General features: G+C 47.4%; 1 protein-coding gene across 1 annotated transcript in view; it reads right to left on the bottom strand.

Annotated features, from left to right (window-relative positions):
- Window positions 1-17,516, bottom strand: part of FANCI (FA complementation group I) — a 28,923-nt gene that overhangs the window by 953 nt on the left and 10,454 nt on the right. Inside the window, exons 10-34 of the mRNA XM_025209667.1 lie at window positions 17,339-17,516; window positions 16,673-16,760; window positions 15,806-15,936; window positions 15,055-15,125; window positions 13,978-14,092; window positions 13,386-13,508; window positions 12,656-12,724; window positions 11,083-11,184; window positions 9,875-10,066; window positions 9,652-9,773; window positions 9,072-9,236; window positions 8,144-8,323; window positions 7,207-7,370; window positions 6,708-6,784; window positions 6,048-6,164; window positions 4,927-4,978; window positions 4,272-4,399; window positions 4,061-4,129; window positions 3,875-3,962; window positions 3,093-3,277; window positions 2,610-2,666; window positions 2,466-2,525; window positions 2,080-2,166; window positions 827-922; window positions 116-241 (exon numbers count right to left, since the gene is read on the bottom strand). The exon at window positions 17,339-17,516 is cut by the window's right edge and continues 12 nt beyond it. Of these exons, the coding sequence (XP_025065452.1) occupies window positions 116-241; window positions 827-922; window positions 2,080-2,166; window positions 2,466-2,525; window positions 2,610-2,666; window positions 3,093-3,277; window positions 3,875-3,962; window positions 4,061-4,129; window positions 4,272-4,399; window positions 4,927-4,978; window positions 6,048-6,164; window positions 6,708-6,784; window positions 7,207-7,370; window positions 8,144-8,323; window positions 9,072-9,236; window positions 9,652-9,773; window positions 9,875-10,066; window positions 11,083-11,184; window positions 12,656-12,724; window positions 13,386-13,508; window positions 13,978-14,092; window positions 15,055-15,125; window positions 15,806-15,936; window positions 16,673-16,760; window positions 17,339-17,516 (2,842 nt within the window). The remainder of the gene's footprint in view (window positions 1-115; window positions 242-826; window positions 923-2,079; window positions 2,167-2,465; window positions 2,526-2,609; window positions 2,667-3,092; window positions 3,278-3,874; window positions 3,963-4,060; window positions 4,130-4,271; window positions 4,400-4,926; window positions 4,979-6,047; window positions 6,165-6,707; window positions 6,785-7,206; window positions 7,371-8,143; window positions 8,324-9,071; window positions 9,237-9,651; window positions 9,774-9,874; window positions 10,067-11,082; window positions 11,185-12,655; window positions 12,725-13,385; window positions 13,509-13,977; window positions 14,093-15,054; window positions 15,126-15,805; window positions 15,937-16,672; window positions 16,761-17,338) is intronic.

Genomic DNA, 17,516 nt, shown 5'->3' with positions numbered 1-17,516 from the left:
GGCAGCTGCACTTTGCACTGATGCAGCATGCCCCCAAGCTAAGCGCTGTTCTCACTGGAAAGTAAAGTAGAGGAGCTCCAGGCACAGGCAGCCTCTTCCCCACAAGAGCTCTGACCTGGTTGTTGTCCGGCTCATTCTCAGCCTCCTCCGTGTTGTGCTCCTGCGGCGTGCTTTCCAGTGTGGACGTGCTGATGCGAAAGTCCCTGGAGGTGCTCAGCTTCATGTACTGCATCAGGTTCACCTAGAAGCCATAGGGAAGGGGGCATTGCAAAGTCAATGATGCAGCCACACCCATTCCTTTGTACTGCTTTGAAATGCCTGACCCTCCTGTAGCATTGGGGCTGGGGCCTTGCTCACCTCTCTCACCACTGAAGCATGGGACTGGTGCAAAGTCTGGGTACAGCATGACACTGCCACACACTATTTCCTTCATCAGTCTGTCCAGCATCCCCAGCCCCATTCTCCAATAGGCAAAGCCATCAACAGAACATGGGTGTGGTATTGGGGATAGCAAGCCAAAGCCTTGCATTGCCAAATGCTGTGTGGCACCCTGGATGAGCTGCTCTTGAAGTCACCAGGGACAGCTGCAGCATGCACTCAGTAAGAAAGTGCAAGACGGCCAAGATTTAGGCAAGTCTGCCCTTCTCTGCTTGTGGCTGGAGTTTGGGAGAAGGTCCCCATCATGGTTTATTCTCTCCAGGGATGGCTGACTTAACATTTTAAAATCAGTGTCACTATCCAGTAGCAAGTAGAGGGATAACAGCACTCACTGACCATCAATGCTGCTGCCCCCTGCCCTCTGATCACAGCAGAGCTGATTGATTACCTTTGCCTTTTTGGAGAGATGGATGAGAAACTTCTCATACTGCTCGATGGCAAAGATGAGGTTTGGGATCGGCTTGCTTTCCCGAAGCACCTTGGCCTGCAGGGAGAAATGGGAGGGCCTGGAAGTGAGCAGTGAAGTGTCTCACAGTAAGCATCATACAGTATCAAACACCCAGGGCATCAATTCCCCAGTGCACACGTTCATAGAGTCCTCAAACTACCAGCTGGGCTCCAAAGACCAGGGCAGAAGAGATTTTAAACTTCACTTAAGCATAAGCAATTGGCAGTTGTAGCAAATACATTCCAAAGACCTTGGTTTTCCCTGCCCAGGGCGCGCACAGACCCTGGGCGGTGCTTCACCAGTGCCCTGCTGCACAGCACTGGTTATAAGCTTTCTGGCCCAGAAGCCATTTGTGAGCTGCCTCTGCCTGCCCACGACCTGCTGGAGAGGCAGCTCTGGCAGCTGTGCCATGCCAGGAGCCCATGCAGCACCCTCCTGTCAGAACCACACTCCCAAGCATCTTGGTGCATTCCTGCCTATTTTGTTTTGTCTGTGCCCCTGCTCCCTGGTCCCCAGCAAGGAGGCAGCATCCCACTCTAGGAGAATCTCCCTTTCTTGGCAATGCTTCTGCACATTCAGGTTCAGCAAGGAAGGCTTCTGTCCTCTATCCCGCCTGCTTTTAGCCATCACAGTATTTGCTCACTTAATGTTATGGGGTAGGGTCTGATGCGGTGACAGCTGAGAGCACAAGTCACTAAGGGCCCTGTGGGGCCAGGACTTTTTAGCAGCTTTACACCAGCAGCTAACGCTCCAGCTCCCTCCCACTTTCCCACATGGTGGGTTTTAGTTGAATCAAGTGTCCTACCCTTCTCAACTTACTAATACATTTAAAAACACTTCAACAGCCTAGAGCCAGTTCTAGCACGCTAGCAGTTTTCTGTTCAGTATCAGCATCTCCAAGTGATCAAAGATCAATTCGGTACCAAGAGGGAACCCACATTTGGTTGCTATTGGCTTCAGTCCTTGTGTTTATAGGATGCAGTAGGGTCACTTCTCTCCAGCGAGGAGGGCTGGAAACTTTACTTTTACTTCAATGAAAGCTGAGGTCTTGATGCACTTACCCCCCCGTAAGAGAGCTGGACTTTAAGATGCCATCAAGTATCACAAGTTTTGGGAGACCACCACAAGAACTGACCACGCTGCTGTTCCTACCACAGCTAAGGCAACCCTAACAGAGCATAATGCAGCCTCACCATGACTGTGGCAACTACAGCACTTTCATCCTCTCTTTTCTTCTTCTTCTTCTCTTCTGCAAAACTTAGGCTTTCGCTATGGATGTTCTGAAGGGAGAAATGCAAAGACCCAGCATCACAGGGCTGGCAAGAACAGACTGTAGTCACCTGAGAGCAGAGGAGTCTTCCCTCTCTCCAGCTGGCTGTCAGCTCCCCAAGTGACAGATGGGCTTTGATTCAGGAATAAGAATCCTGGGATTGCCAAAACCAGAAAGTAGCAGAAAGCCACTTGCATTTTAAATCTGATGGCTTCAGAAGCTTACAAAAACAGGCCATTAGCACCAAGTAAGCTTCCCACCCCTACAACTCTACCAATGCATCCTAAGCCTGATATACAGCTCTCCTACCTGTACATAGGTAATGAAGGAGTAACACTGTGGAGTCAAATGGGAACCCGAGAGCTTCACCTAGGCAGGAGCAGAGATGTTGAGGTTACTGCATGCACTGTGAGTACACCCTTCCCCCAACAACCACAAGAGGCTGACACTCACCAGCTTCTCTAGCCTCCCTGGAATCGTGCCTGGGGCACTGCGGCAAACTTGGAGATACTGCAAAGAAGTCACAAGAGTGAGTCTCTCCCAGACGCTCCCCTTCATCCTCCTCACCCTCTCATTCCAGGTGAGGGCAGTTTGAGCATTGGGAGGGGGAATGCTTAGTCCACTGAGCATTGGGAGGGGGAAATTAGGTGAAAGCAGCCTGAAGGGGCTCCCTAGCCAAAAGCAGGACACGGCGGCACGAAGGAGGCTCCCCTTCATCTCTACCACTTCCACCACTGTCATCACCTAGCAACCTGAGAGCTCCTGGGCAGGCCAGCTACCAGAGGAGGGTGGGAACTCTCAGGTGGTGAGTGGATCATGCTGACAGCCCCAGACCCCAGAGAAGCCTCTGTCAGCTGCCAGGAGTCCTTGTGAACTTGTGGGGGACTAGGAAAGGGATTTACATGCTTCCCCCTCCCCCAGAGCAGGAGCACTCACGTGTTTGACAAGGGAGGTGAGGATAGTGTAGGTCTTGTTGAGGCTTCTCAGCAGAGTGTCCACACAGCTCCCTGCAGGGAGGGCTGTCTGTACCAGCTCGTGATAAGCAGTCAGCAGTGTCCCCAGCTGCAGGATTATGGCCTTCTCCAGGGACTGGATCTGGTTTGATGCCTGAGAAGAGTCTTCTAAAGAGAGAAACTGGCACCTAAGCACACACCAGCACTCCCACAGACAATAGGAAAACCAAATGGGTGCAAAGCTTGTTATAAATGGACTTAAGAGTCCCCACCTCTGCCCTTCTCTGAACTAAAGTGCAATCTAGCCTAGGCAGCGAGTGCACAGTAACTCTTCCGCCATCCCACAGTGCACATGTTCAGTCCCTCCACCCTACCCTGCCCCCCCACATCAAGCAGTCAGCCCTCTCCTGAACATGCGTGCAGCCTGGCATGACACGGACACCCAGTCCCTAACAATACTGAGGATAGTGAGATACATGCTCCCATCTTCACGAGACACAAGAGAAGCAAAGCCAGGTGGGTGTGCATGTGCGTGTGTGTGTGTGCGCGCGCATGCAGGCAGGTAGGGCAGGTTGAATAACGTAAGGACTGTTTAAAAAATATATTGCTATCCCTTCCAGTTCTGTCCTGGGACCAGCACACACAAGGCACCTTTACTGCCACCAAAGTATAGCAGTGAGATGGTTGTTCAAAACTGTGAGGCGTTTCCTTGCACTCTCTTCTTTCTTTCAGGGATCAAAGCAAAACAAAGGGCCAGTTTGTTACCGGAAGTCTCTGATCCCAAATGGTTAAGTTTCTTGATCAGCCAATCCACCTCTTCGAGGACCTTCTCTGCTTGAGCCAGGACCAGCAGCTAAGATGGAAAGAAAGAAGGGGACAAAGTGGGTTTCTTGGCACAGCTCAACTCACTCAGAGCTTTGTGCCAAACTCTGACACTCAGTTCCAACTCACGCAGGCAGTAGGGGCTGCTGTCTTGGAGTTCACAATGGCAAAATGGGACCGATCCTCCACTTCTATGTCCTGCAGAGAAAGAGAGAGACTCTAACGATCAATACCAAAGAGTCCGGCACACTGCTGCAGGGTTTGGGGCTTATTCCTGACATGCTCCAGTGACACCTCAGCAACACCAGAAGGCACTGGGGACTGCACCTGTGGGCTATACCTGATCTATGTCCCCAAGGCGAGAGTGGATATCCTGGGCAAGCTCACGCAGCAGGCTGACAGGGCTCTTGTAGAGAATGTGAAGGTTGAAGAGCAAGGTCAGCAGGGCCTTACAGCAAGGGGCATCCTCTGTGTGGGAAGGGAGGAAGCTGTGGTCACTGACTAGTCACGAATGCCAGCTATCCTGTGCATTTCCCTGTGCTATGTTTCCAGAAGAGGTGCAGCTTGGGCTGCATTAAACCTTATCAAAATGCCGCGGCTATGAAGGAGGAGCTTGAAAAGCAAGAAATCTGCAGACAGCATTCCACAAACAGCCTTAGCTATGACCCAACTTCTCTGCTACCCATCCCCCTTAGCTTACAGCAAGTCAGATGAAGATGTTCCAGGTGTGAAGTGTTCCAAACAGGACACACTTCCCCCTCCCCCAGTCCAGCGTGTAAAGGGGCAACGAGATACCACTGCCCATTCTACTACGACTAGGAGAGATGTGCTATGCACTTTGAGGGGCTGCTTGCCATCATCACCAAGCAGTTAAATGACCATGAGCAGGGACAGCGAGGCTGAGAATGACCACCTCTACAAAGTACAATGCAGTTCTGGGCAGCTAGGGATGCGGAGGAGGGAAACTCTGCAGTGACCCCACAAGTCCTACTCACCCAGGTTACTTTCCTTGCAAATTTTGACAGTCCAGGAGAAAAACTGTACAAACTGCACAAAGAGAAAAAGGTTCCACATGAAGCCAAAGTTGACGCACATAACACATTGCATTAAATGGCAGAACTAAACTGAATATCAGCCCGAGTGCGATGCTCTCAGCACAGCAGCAGCCAACCCTCCAGGACACAGATACCTCCTAGCGGGAAGACACTCAAGTGTTGCATGTGGAGTTTTACTGGCAGATGCTGGGATCAAGACAGTTCATGACACATAATTGTCTGTACTCCCTCTCAGTCATGGCCCCTTATAATCTCCTCCATTTAATTTGAGGTAAATGAGATCTACTGGTTCCTGACAAACTTTCAGTGTATCCATTGGCTAGGCAAAATTTTGGGCACCCCTATTCAAGCCCTTTAATGTTGCAAGTGTGTATGAGAGACGGCAGGCACTTCCCCCTTCTCTTCCCTCCCCACGTTTTTTTTTTTTTGTTTTGTTAAGAGTTGGGGTCAGACTGGTCATAATTTGACTTGGATCTGTACTCATATGGAAGTACAAGCACTGCTTTACTTAACCAACAGTTACTGCTCAGAAGAGCAGCTCGCAGGGATACAGCAGTTCACACTTGAGGTGTGAGGGAGGGTGCAGAGAGGGCAGAGCTGCAAATCACAACTGAGGCACTGGCAGGGCTGTAAAGGGAGGTCAGGATGGTCTCAGCAGGAGGATGGGGTAGGAGGGAGGGACTCTCTGTTAGGTGTTTGTCCAGTGCTGGCACAATGGGGCAGTAGGTGCTATCACAATACAAGTAATACAAAGCAGTTAGCTGAGGTACCAAGAGAGCTTGTACAACACCTGCCTGGACTATGTAGGGCACCAACCAGTGCTAACGATCCCTCACTTTTAGGTAGGGCTGAATCTGCCTTTCCTGAAGGCATTCAGTATAACAGTCTGGAGACCTGCTACACAGACAGTGCTTGCTCTGTTCGCCAGCACAGAAGGGATGAGCATTTCCAAACCATCTTGGAGTCAGGTGTCCAACTGAGCCGCTAACCTTACCCCACCCACCCCATGCCAATGCCATAGCTACACGCTCCCCACATCTGCTTTCACCTCTGCTGAGTACCTGTGAAGAAGAGGGCTCTAAGAGCTTGGACAAAGTGGAGAGAAGAGTCACAAGTGACAGGGCTTCCTTGCTGTTGAAGTCATCTTCCGCACTGCCGAGCTGGTTCACCAGAGACCTCTTAATGCAAGGAGGGGAGAAGAAAAACCATGAGCATGCACAGTCAGGCAAAGGCCAAGGGACCAGGGCAGGCAGAAGCACTGGCAGCACCAACATTCAGGCAGCAGAATTTATTAGCAAGATCTCTCTAAAGATGTCACTTGCGAGCACTGGTTTCTACTACAAGCTCTTAAACAAGAGCCAGTCTGCACTATGGCAAGGTCCTCTCAGATCACTCACAGAAGCGTGCACATTGCCTCGGGCCCTTATCCCTGCTTTCTAATGCACCATGCTGATCAACTGGGGAAGGGATGCAGCAATCTACAGAAGCACTCAGTGCAGTGGAGCTCTGCAATAAACCCACAGAAGCTTTCATAATGGGCAAGAAATTCTCTGGGAAGGCTAGTGAATCACTGAGCAAGCCAGTGGCAGGACATTCTCTTTATCTTGTTCAAGCAGCAGCAAACTGGCAGCTCAGGCAAAGCATCCAGAGGCTGACACGAGTTAACTGGTGTTTGGGGACAACCCAAACCCACCATGCCACACAATGTTCCGGCTGCTTACCTGAAACTGTCGGATCTGGAAGGCAGCTTTCTCTGTGACATTGATTTCCACTTCTTCTCCCTCGTCATTAGTAACATCTGGCAGAGACAGAACAAGAGGTGGCAACAAATCAAGTGCCAAGGGAGAAACCCGAGACACACTGCAGCCACACACACAACCCCCTTCCCAAAGCCACAATTATTCCTAAATATGGCAGGAAGCAAAATGGGCTGTGGAGCTGCAGAGAACAGAAATAATGGCTAGAAACAGGTTGTACCCAGAGACAAGCTGTGTCAAGCCTTCCAACCAGGCTCTGCCAATGGATTTACTTGTGTCTACAGAGCCCTCACATCTCTGGGAGTAGCCTCAGGCAAGCAATGTTGAGTGGAGCTCCAAGACAAGTGACCTGGGGCTGGTACTGAATTGGCACGGAATAAATCCCTCTCCTGAGAATACACAGCCCATCAGTGAGAACCCAACCACCCCAGCCGCCCCATTTCATTACAGCTAGAGCACCTACCCAAGGCCCTTAAGAACTGGGGCATCTTGGATCTGTAAAGCTGCTGCACTGAATTAAATATCTTCAGCAAACCCTCCAAGCACAGCAGCGAGATGCTCTTGCCCTTCTTCTTGCCAGACTCTTCAACCGCAGTTGGGATGGAGGTGTATCGCCACAACAGGACCCTGTAAGAAGGGGCAGGGCATTAGTAACACTTGTCTTGGCATGGTTGGCAGCACTGCATTTGCCTAGGGAAGAGCCAATCACAGGCTTAAACTAGCTGGATCGACTTTTCACATCTTTTTGTGCCTCTCAAAAAGTGAAGGCAGAGGAAGGAGAGTCACTGCAGAGAGAGAATTCATTTTGTGCAGGCTGCCTACCTACTGTTTTCTTTCTGTTTGACCAACTTGATTATTTCATTCTTCCTTCTCCCTGTGTGACACAATATAAAAGTGATACCTACTAATCACAGTGTTACTATATGGCCATCTGTTCTCTAGCACTGCGCACCTAAGGAATGAGACAGATTCAAGACCATGGCTTTAATCTCTAAAATATTGCCAGAAGTGAAAGACTTGCACTATTAAGAAGACTTGAAAGAAGGGCAACTAGAGTGGAATTATCTAAATTGCCTCCCAACGGCCTAAGAAAATCTAGCCTAGAGCCGTTCTTGAGTGACAGACCACATTCCAGAAGGAGGCTGAAAGTTAGGGTTATGAATGATTCTTTCATAGCTCTATCTACACGAGCTGCCCTGTCATTCGCTCAGATGGAGCAGTTAAGTTGTCTGCAGCTCAGATTTCCCAGGAACTTAGAAAGGCAACTACCATTCAGCACTAATTGCTGGTCTCAAACAGCCACAGATTCCATTTCTTTTTCAAAATTGAATGTGAGCATTTATTAACGTCCCAGTACTTGCAGGCCAGCAGTATGGTCTTGAGGGCGCACAGGGACTCACTGAGTGATCTTGCAGAGGTTCTGGAACATCTTCTCAGGGTTCTGCCCATCGGGTCCATCCGTTTGCCCCGTCTCCTCCAGCTGTTGCACCTTCTGCAGCGCAACGCTCACAGCATAACGCGTGAACTCACTGCTGGAGCGCAGCACTGCCAGGCTCTCCTCATGGCTCTGGGCACTGTCCCTGAAAAGACACATCAGTGTCTTTAAACAACAACTCCAGGCATAGGGTTAGGAATCCACCTTAATGATACAACGCTTGGAACACCAGAGCTTGGCTTTGAGTCAAGTCATAAATAGGACCCTGGGTAAGATCCAACTGAGTATCTATAGAACTGTCTTGCTTCAGGTTGCCATATCATTTTGCTTCAGACAAAGAGCTTCCATTAACTAAATAAAGTAAGTCTCTATCCTGACTGCAAAACAGGAGCAGAATCTTTAAGGAGGAAGCAGATAGGCCAGTTCTTCATTTGGGTCACGGAGTCAGTAGTCAAAGGTTAACATTCTGGCAGCTTTTTCAACTACAGTAAAATTTGTAGTTGGGTACCAGGAGCTGGATCTGTTCAGCAGAAGCCCAGAACTAGAATAGCAAGGACTGCCTCATGTTTGGATTGAGGGTCCAGGGTACTACTAGGGGTAAGGTGTGATCTGAGCCTGGAAAAGCAGAGACTCCATGTCAAGCGTAAGAAGCTCTGGTGGAGCTGTGGGGGGGTAAAGCAGACAGGTACACAGGACAGTCACAGGGCTGGAGATGACCAGCTTACACAGCTCTGGCCAACACCCTGCTGGTCTCTTTGAACTGCTTGTGTTGCCTTAATATGCTCCTTACATAGCAGTGAGACAGCCTAGCTTTGGTGCGTGTAGTGTGGACTGCACAGAAAGCTGGCAGCATATGAACCCCATGGAAGAGTTGACAAGTTACAGCCACCTACCTGAACAAAGCTGTGAGCAGAGTGGATACAAAGCTCATGGACAGGAAGCTTCGTGGGGTTTTATTGAGCAAGGCAGACTTATTCTTCCCAGCTTTTTCCTTCAGGATCTCAAAGAGCTTGTTGTAACATTGAAACAGACCTAGAACCTCTTCAAACTTGTTCTTGCTGCAATAGAGAGTTATAAATAACTGATGACTGGGTAGGAAGGCTCTTTTTGTCAAGTTTCAGTCATCCATTCAGGAAAGAGGCTTTCTACACAGTCTATCCATGACAACTGATGTCTCCTTATCCTCCCCACAAGCATCCTGGGTCCTCATCACACCATGCTAGTTTGGCCACCTCCCTCATTTTATCATCACAACACTCAAAACCAACATGTTCCCTAAGGTTAAAAGTCAATGAGCACCCATGTACAGAGAGGGTAGGAGAATGTTGCCTGGTGTTCCAGTGTTGCAAGAAAAAGACCAGAGCCACTGACTGTGAATGGTCTGTATCCCCTACCCGCTCTGAAGAGCTAAAGAATTTCTGTGAGCTAGAGTAGGGGACATGTAGTGTTAAAGGGTAGGATTTGACACCTTACCTAAAATTCCCTATGCTAAAGTTGTACTCAATCAGGACCTCACAGACTCCCATCACCAGTATTGCATAGATGTTGTTCTTCACACCAACACCAGAAGACTGGGAAAAGTCCGCTGATTTATCCTAGGAGACCATGGGAAGAAATTGTTAGACTCTTCCAAACCCCACAGGAATTCAGTCTTTCCATGCCTGGCCCTCCTGGGAAGATCCCTGCTAGGAATTACCAGCTCAAAGTCCTCCAGTTCACTCTTGATCATCCGCCGTGTGATAGAGTCCAGAATCTCCTCAAGATTTTCCAGGAATCCTACACTGTCCTCTTCTTCCTCCTCCTCATCTTCCTCCACAGGTCCTGGACACATGTGCATGGTGCTCTTACACCAGGCTAGACAGTGCTGGATGCAGCTAAGCAGATGGGCCTGGGAGAGGCAGTAATAAGGGTTACTGCAATTCATTCTGCTAACAAGAGCTCAGACAGTATAGCTCTAGCTGTGGAGAGGCAATGGGTGCAAGAACAACAGGACCCACAGCAACAGGCTGACATTAATGTTTCAAGGCCATGATACTGTTCTTCAGATGTCTGTGACCTAAGTGAATTTGAGTTTCTCTCTCTCACACACAGTACAGGTTTCCCATAACCCCATGTCCAAGCTGCTTACAGTGCAGTATGTTCTTAAAATTCCAACACAAACTAACCTCAGCTTGTACCTGCAGTGCTAATAATCCTGTATCATGCCATTCAGGTAGGTCCCATCACTGTGACAACTCACTTTTCAACCCCTACCTGAATTACTATGGGAATAGGCAGCACAGGTAGGCCTTAAGAAGGAGTGCCTCAAGGAGTACCTCACCAGTGCAAGGTTTCTGCACTTCCTAGTCAGACTCCTTCAACACTGAGTGTAAGCATCTTCCAAAAAAGTTAGAGTTAAAGGCTGGATCTGAATCTGTCCCCTTTGAAATTCTGTCAGTATTCACAGGCTCCAACCTGTCCTCAAACTAGTAGGGAATGACTGAGGAAGATGCAGGCTGAAGAAGTGAGATCAGAAGGGAAGAAATGGATGAATTCCTCACCATACACTTCCTTTCTAGCTGGTGCTGAGCTCTAAGGAAATGCTTGGTAGGGGATGCAGAACCATACTATATGTAGAAGCATCTTCCATTCAGCTTCCCCCAAATCACTGTACAAATATTAAGGAATAAAGGCCTGTAAGATCCTGCATCTTATCCCTATTTTATCAATGGGGAAACCAAGGCAGAAGAGAAGTCACTTGCCCCACATCATGGCAGAAGAACTGGTTTTAAATTCCCAGTCCTGGCCTCCTACTTTCCAGGAATGGGACTGATGAGAAAGCAGGGATTACATGAGTCACACGAGCAAATCAAAAAGCTGAAGGAAGATGAGCTTGAAAGAGTAGTATCCCAATCCATAACTTACCAGTGGTTCCTGCAGGAAGATTTGGTCTTCTTGAGCCACGATGCATCCCTCAAGTTTGAGTGGGGGCAGCAGGTCTGGCTGTGGCTCATAATAGCGCTTTATCTGTGATGAGACAAAGAACAAAAGAAAACCAGCCACTTAGTGTCTTTGTTCCTCATGTGTAAAATGGAGCACAGGTATTCAGGCACATCACCTTAAAGACTAGGAGGGACTTTGTGACTATGGTAAGAGGGACCATGAAACGGAGACATTAGCATGACCTGTGTATACGACAGTCCCATTCTTGGCAGCTCATATATACCTAAACCAGAATGGGAGTTCAGTACCCAGAAAACATAAAGCAATTTAACTAACTGGCACTCACCATTCCTTTGGTTTCCTACATCCAGCAACACCAGCATTTTACCCCTCGAGAGCTGACAGGTGGCAACCAGAGAGAGAGATTTACAATGTCATCCACCCTCAGGGTCAGCAAGTAAATAATTGCCCCAGTAAATCTGCACCTCTAAAGAAGTGCAAGCACAGTTAGTGATACTGAGACATACAGCACCCTGATTTGGGTGAGGAAAGAGGGAGGCACTTGGTCTTCTTCTCATGTCCTGCCTGAGATTGTAGATGACAAATATCTACCAGAATTCACAGATTTGTTAGAATCTGACAGGGCCATGACAGGAGTACTTCTGTTTCACACACTATGGCACTTGGTTAAGGGCTGAGTGTAGTGTGTACAGTTCATTAGGAGTGCGACACTGAGCCAAAAAACTGAAAACCTTTGCTGAAAAATCAGGTGCTTAACAGGGAAGAAGTAAGCTTGGAGCACTGCCAACATCACTATGGAGATGGACAGATGCCACACGGGAGACACTGAAGAGGGGTGGGGCTTCATAACGAAGTCTATAGCATCTGGCAGCCACTGATTGTCCCCTACTGCCTCTCAGCTGCACAGGCTCAATTCAGGTCCATTCTCTGCCTCTGGACTGGCAGGGCTGGGTATGCTGGACACTGTCATCAGTGACCTCTTCAGAAGATTAAAGAGAATAAATGATGTCTCATAAGTTAGAAAGATGTGATTGTGACATGGTGCCATAAGCAATAGTCAGGGAATGAGTTAATCCTCCTGGATCCTACAGGGACATGGACAGCAGTTACAATTATGTAAGTAGACATCTGTGGGAAAGAACGGCAGAGCAACCACTATACAGTGCTAAGGAACAGAATCAAGAAGCACAGAAAACAGCTTCCTTGGGAAGCCTGCTTCAAAATACCATGGAAAGGTAGGACTAGAAGGAGTCTTAAGAGCTCATACCTCTTCCCTGAGATGCATCAAGACACCTAGACCATCCCTGACAGATGTCTGCCTACCTTGTTCTTAAAGGCCACAATGATGGGAAGGTCGGAACAACCCTAAATGATCTGTTCCAGCGATTTACTATCATTCTAGATTTTCTAACATCGAACCTAAATCTCACTTGCAAATTAAGCTGGGCTCCCCTCTGCTACATGCAGTATCAAAATTTTTAGCTCCCAAATGTCCTCCTCTGCCAGCCTTCTTTTGCTCCCTAAATAGATTTACCTGAGACAACAGTGTTTCCATTATGGAGTTCCCCAGCTGTGAATTTCTGCGGAGGACATCATAGAAACCCTGAAGGTAAGGAAGAAAGGGACAAGTCAGCAGAGATCAAAAAGAGAAGGAAACAATCCACATATATAAATAGATGTGAGGCACAAAATAAAAAATGAACTTCACTTAATTGGTTTCCAATTCCTCACAGTGTCTTGAAATTGTGCTTAGTGTCAAGTAAAACATTTGGTAAGGAGAAAGCATAAAAAAATTCCTGAGTGTTGTCCACACCTGGACTGGATCATTTTAGCTTCAGTGACATAATGCCCAGAATCCAACTCATAGATTTCAGTCTCTACCAACCAGAAGTCAAGCATGCCATCCCATCAGTGTACCATGCTTCTCAGACAGAGATAGGCTATATGCCCTCCACAACAAGTGGAGTACAGGCCAGTAGCTAGCCAAGCTTGCCCCAGCACATTCTTACTAACAAGGGTCACATCAAGCACAAGAGAGAGATTTTCGAAAAATGAAAGGATTAAAGCAAATTAGAGCTCCAGAATGTGGGCAGCTATCCCACAAAGGACCCAAGTCAAACCAGGTATCTCTTCCCATGGGCCCCCCCAACAAGCTGCAGACAGTGATCACTGATAACATTCAGTTACTATTGACCTGGCTGGATCAGACCAGCTACACAGCAGCAAGCTCTTCATTCTAGAGAATATTAAAAGGCCCACTTTACCTCATACAGCATGAGCCGGACATCAGCTTGCTGACTCAAGCATCGTTTCAGGCTGCCCAGGATTTCAAGGCAAAAGGCCTCATTAGCGGCAGAATTATAGCAGGCATGAATATCTGCCTGGACCTGAGAGAGAGAGAGAGAGAGAAAGAACTAGAAGTTACATTGCTTCATATCTTCCTAATGCAAGATATGAGCACTAAAAAGAATACAACTGCAACCTCTCAGGCAAGAAAACTCAGGCCAGGCATCTAGTACACAGCCTCATCCCAAGTAGAGGGAACCACTGTAACAATCAGCAATGCACGAGGTATTGGTTGCAGAAGGAATGCTCCACTTCAATGAAATGGTGCACAGGCCCTGGTGGCCCCAAATGGCATGTGAAATAAGTAGTTGAGGGGAGTATACACATAGTCCAGTATTTCCTTTCTTACTGGTTCCCAAAGATTTCCTTCAGCTGCTGACACTTGCTGGAGTTACTTCTGTCAGACCAAACACTTCACACAGAATAATTATAAACCAGCCTCCATTTATAGGAGAGACTGAACAGGAACATGGAAGTGTGACAGGCATCTGGATGAGAGGCGGCACTCACCTGACTGGCACCGATGGCCTGGCTGCACTGGGACGAGGTCAAACTGCCCAGAATCTTAAAATTCTTCAGTAGAAGAAAGAAGCCAGCAACTGCAGCTTTACGGGCATCCAACTGCCTGCATGTTCAGAAAAGCAGAGGAGTTGAAGTTAGAGACCTGCTCAGTTCCAATAAGAACCTAAGAATACCCCAGGTGTATTCTTTAATGCAACTCCAAAGCAAGGCTGCACTCTCCATATGGTCACCTGAGCAAGAGTTATGAGCTGGGGTAGGCACATCCCAGAGGCCATGTCTATATAGCACAATGCAGAGCTACATCACTGCCAACCTGAGAAACACTGCATCTATTCCATGCATACTGGTGCCTGAACTGAGAATGGTAAGCTAATGCAATGCTGCACATACCTCTGCCTTGTGTCATGTAGACATGCCAAAGAAAGCCAGACTTCTGCTCTGCTGAACGTTGCTGGAGGGAACCCCACCCTACTCACCTTAAGTAATATGAGGAAATGTGTGGCCATAACCAAACAGTTGCTGCAGAGCAACTCCATAAGCTTGAACAAGTTTTAAATAAAGCACCCCTGCTGCCATTTTGAAGCACGGGACACTGATATGAGATGCTCTGGGCATTTTAATTACAGCAGCTCTCAGAGTCGCTTTAATTAAAACCCCTCCCCCTCACTCCCCCAATGCTTGGAGCACATGTATAGGTGCCCAACATGTCTATAGGGCTTTTCTTATAATCTCATTGTAGGACCAGCCATATAAAAGCAGCTGATTTGCCAATCTTCTTGAGCTTACTGTGGCACCAGGGCACATTCATTTCACCTCTGCAATTGTGAGGACAGAAGCTGGAGTTCTTCAGCTTGTCTCCTTGTCTCAGTTCTCTGGTCATTTTGAATTTGTAGCTGCAGGGTCAAGGCTTTTTTGTTCAGGGCTTGGGGTCCCAACCAAATGAGTAGGATTGTGACTTATGCTACAATACTGGGGCCAGTAACAAAGAGAGAAAGAATCTGCTTCCACTCCTGACATTGCCAAGAGCTTAAGGAACCATTTTTAAGAACATCGAATGCAGTGTACCTGGAAAAGATGGCTTTTCGGAGAACAAGTATCAGGGAGTCCCTTGCTGACATGCTGACTTTGAGCAGGGGCTGGAAAGGAAGCAATTTATGAGAGAGAATAGTCATGCGGCAAACCAAGCTCCTTGAGTGTGAGCTCCTGTCTTCTCTATGCCTGGCTGGCCCTGCATCTTAAATGTTTTCTTCAGTAGTAAAGGACATATAAGTTTTAAAATGCTCCAGAAAAGATTCAGTGGCAACAGCAATTTTCTCATGTTGGTGAGAATGGAACACAAGGGTTGGGGAAATCTGTTGTCTGCAAAGTGGAGTAGAATGGGTTAAGCGTATGGCTATTTTGCAAGGGAACAACGCCAAGCCAAGAAGAGAAATATTAAAGTAGAACTTGGGAGAAGGCAAAGGAATATGCCTGCTACAGTGGTTTAACTGAGCACAGCCTACTAAGGTTTCCATACTCTGCTGGTATCAGGCACCTTCCATCTTCCAGTCTTGCAGATGAAAGGTCCCCTCAGGGGAAGCTCTATTAACATACCTGACTGCTATATATTTCTGCTGGAGGGCACTATAAAATCAGCACTTCAGGCAAGGCCCCAGGCTACACTGAACAGCCTGCCAGGCACAGTGGTGGACTAAGAGACACTTCAACATATACATGTGTAAATGAGAATTAGTGGCTCCTGTTTAGAATTGGGGTCTACAGCCATCACTGAAAGGAAGCTCTAACAGATATTCCTGGAAAAATGAATAGCATTTACCTGTACAGCCTTAAGCAGCCCTTGTACCACATCAAGAGGCAGAAAGGACAAATTATCAAAGGTCTCAGTCACTTTGGAAGATGAATTTTGAAGGACAAGGGGAGCAGACACAACGATGTTGGACAGCAAGTCTGAAAAATAAGACTGTCAGCAGAGCGGCTACTGCCAAGAATGGTCCCAACTAGAGTAGGGAGGAGAGAAGGTTTCTGTTTCACTCTTTAAGGTCAACAGATAAAATAACTCTTGTAGCCTCCCTTGTAACTATAGGACTTATTGCCAATCTGCAACCTCCTACCTGGATATAAGTCTCTACATACACACAGGCTAGTTCTCACCCCATCAGCAGGCACTTGAGTATAAACAGAAGTGCCAGCAGCATATCCTTATTAAGGGCAGGCCCAGGACTTTGAAGCATCTTTCCAAAGATCAGGAGAATCTAATCCCCACTAGCTTCACCTCTTCACCCAACCATTCTCCAAAAAAAGATGACACCCTGGCAGTGGCCCAAAAGAACAGTCACCAAAATTACGCTGAAAAGAGCAGAAAAAGAATGGTCCCTTCTAGACTACCATTACTTGGCAACAGGTTTTTGATATACAGGCTTAATGTGCAACCTGCACTCTATAAGAAAGGACAACTACAGTCCCTAATGATTTATCACACTACAGTGTTCATCCTTCCTCTGCAGTCAATCATGTGTTGAGCTGCATGGACCAGTGACATTTGTTTTATCACCTAGGGTCTGGCAATAAGGAAGCACAGCACCTGATATTCTTAACCTCAAATCACCTAAACAGGAACTTGTGCTATGAAAAATCTGAATGTAACACTGGAAAAACAGATGTTTCCTTCCCTTATTCTGGCTACCTATGAAGTGGCTGATCGGAGAAGCTGCATTTGTGATAACTCTGTTCAGAACTTGCTCCAGAATCTCACTTCTAATCAATTCGTGGACCTGAAAGGGAAAAGGAAAACACCTATAAGAATTGAGATTTTAATTAATTTTAATTAAGATTCAGAGTTCAGCCATTATCCAAGAAAGATCTTTTAGATCTAGGTCTGAAAGGCAACATTAGCCAGGTCACTAGCTCAACAGAGACAAAACCAGGATGAAATTGGAACCAGCTAGAATAAATGTAGGCCTAAGATGGGTACTTCCTACTACTAATGTGCTGGGACAAACCAGGTGGTGGATGACAGCCCAGAAGTCAAAGCAAAGACCTGAGATCTATAGTCTGCTCCTATCTCAGCCACTGACTGTCTACAGAACCCTGTTTTTTTCCCTCTTGCTCCTTCAGTTCCTCCAGAGCCAATGATGAGGAACACACAAGTGACATCTCAGACAGACATAATATTAACAATAATATTCTCCAACCTCAGAAGGGAGATACGAGATTAAATCTTTTAAGGTCTGCAAAACACTTTGAGATGGATCCTGCTGGAAATAGGCAAAACCTTATTAAAGTTGACAAGAGAGCGAGAGAAAACAGTTTCACTGACAGAACAGCTGATGTTATCCCAACTTCACTGTACCTTAAAGGTTTCCAGGAGGATATTAGCTCCTAGCCAGCAGGCCTGCTGCTGGGCTGGCATTTTGGAAAGGCCACAACTTGCTTCAGCAATTTTTCCTCCTAAGAACTTTTTTGGCTCATAGGATTCCATTAGACTGAAACCAAGACCCATCAGCCCCTGAGTAACAAGGTCCCAGCCA

The sequence above is a fragment of the Alligator sinensis genome, unplaced genomic scaffold (genome assembly GCF_000455745.1).
Source record: "Alligator sinensis unplaced genomic scaffold, ASM45574v1 scaffold874_1, whole genome shotgun sequence".
Lineage (NCBI taxonomy): Eukaryota > Metazoa > Chordata > Crocodylia > Alligatoridae > Alligator > Alligator sinensis.
This window is presented reverse-complemented; position numbering and strand designations above follow the sequence as displayed.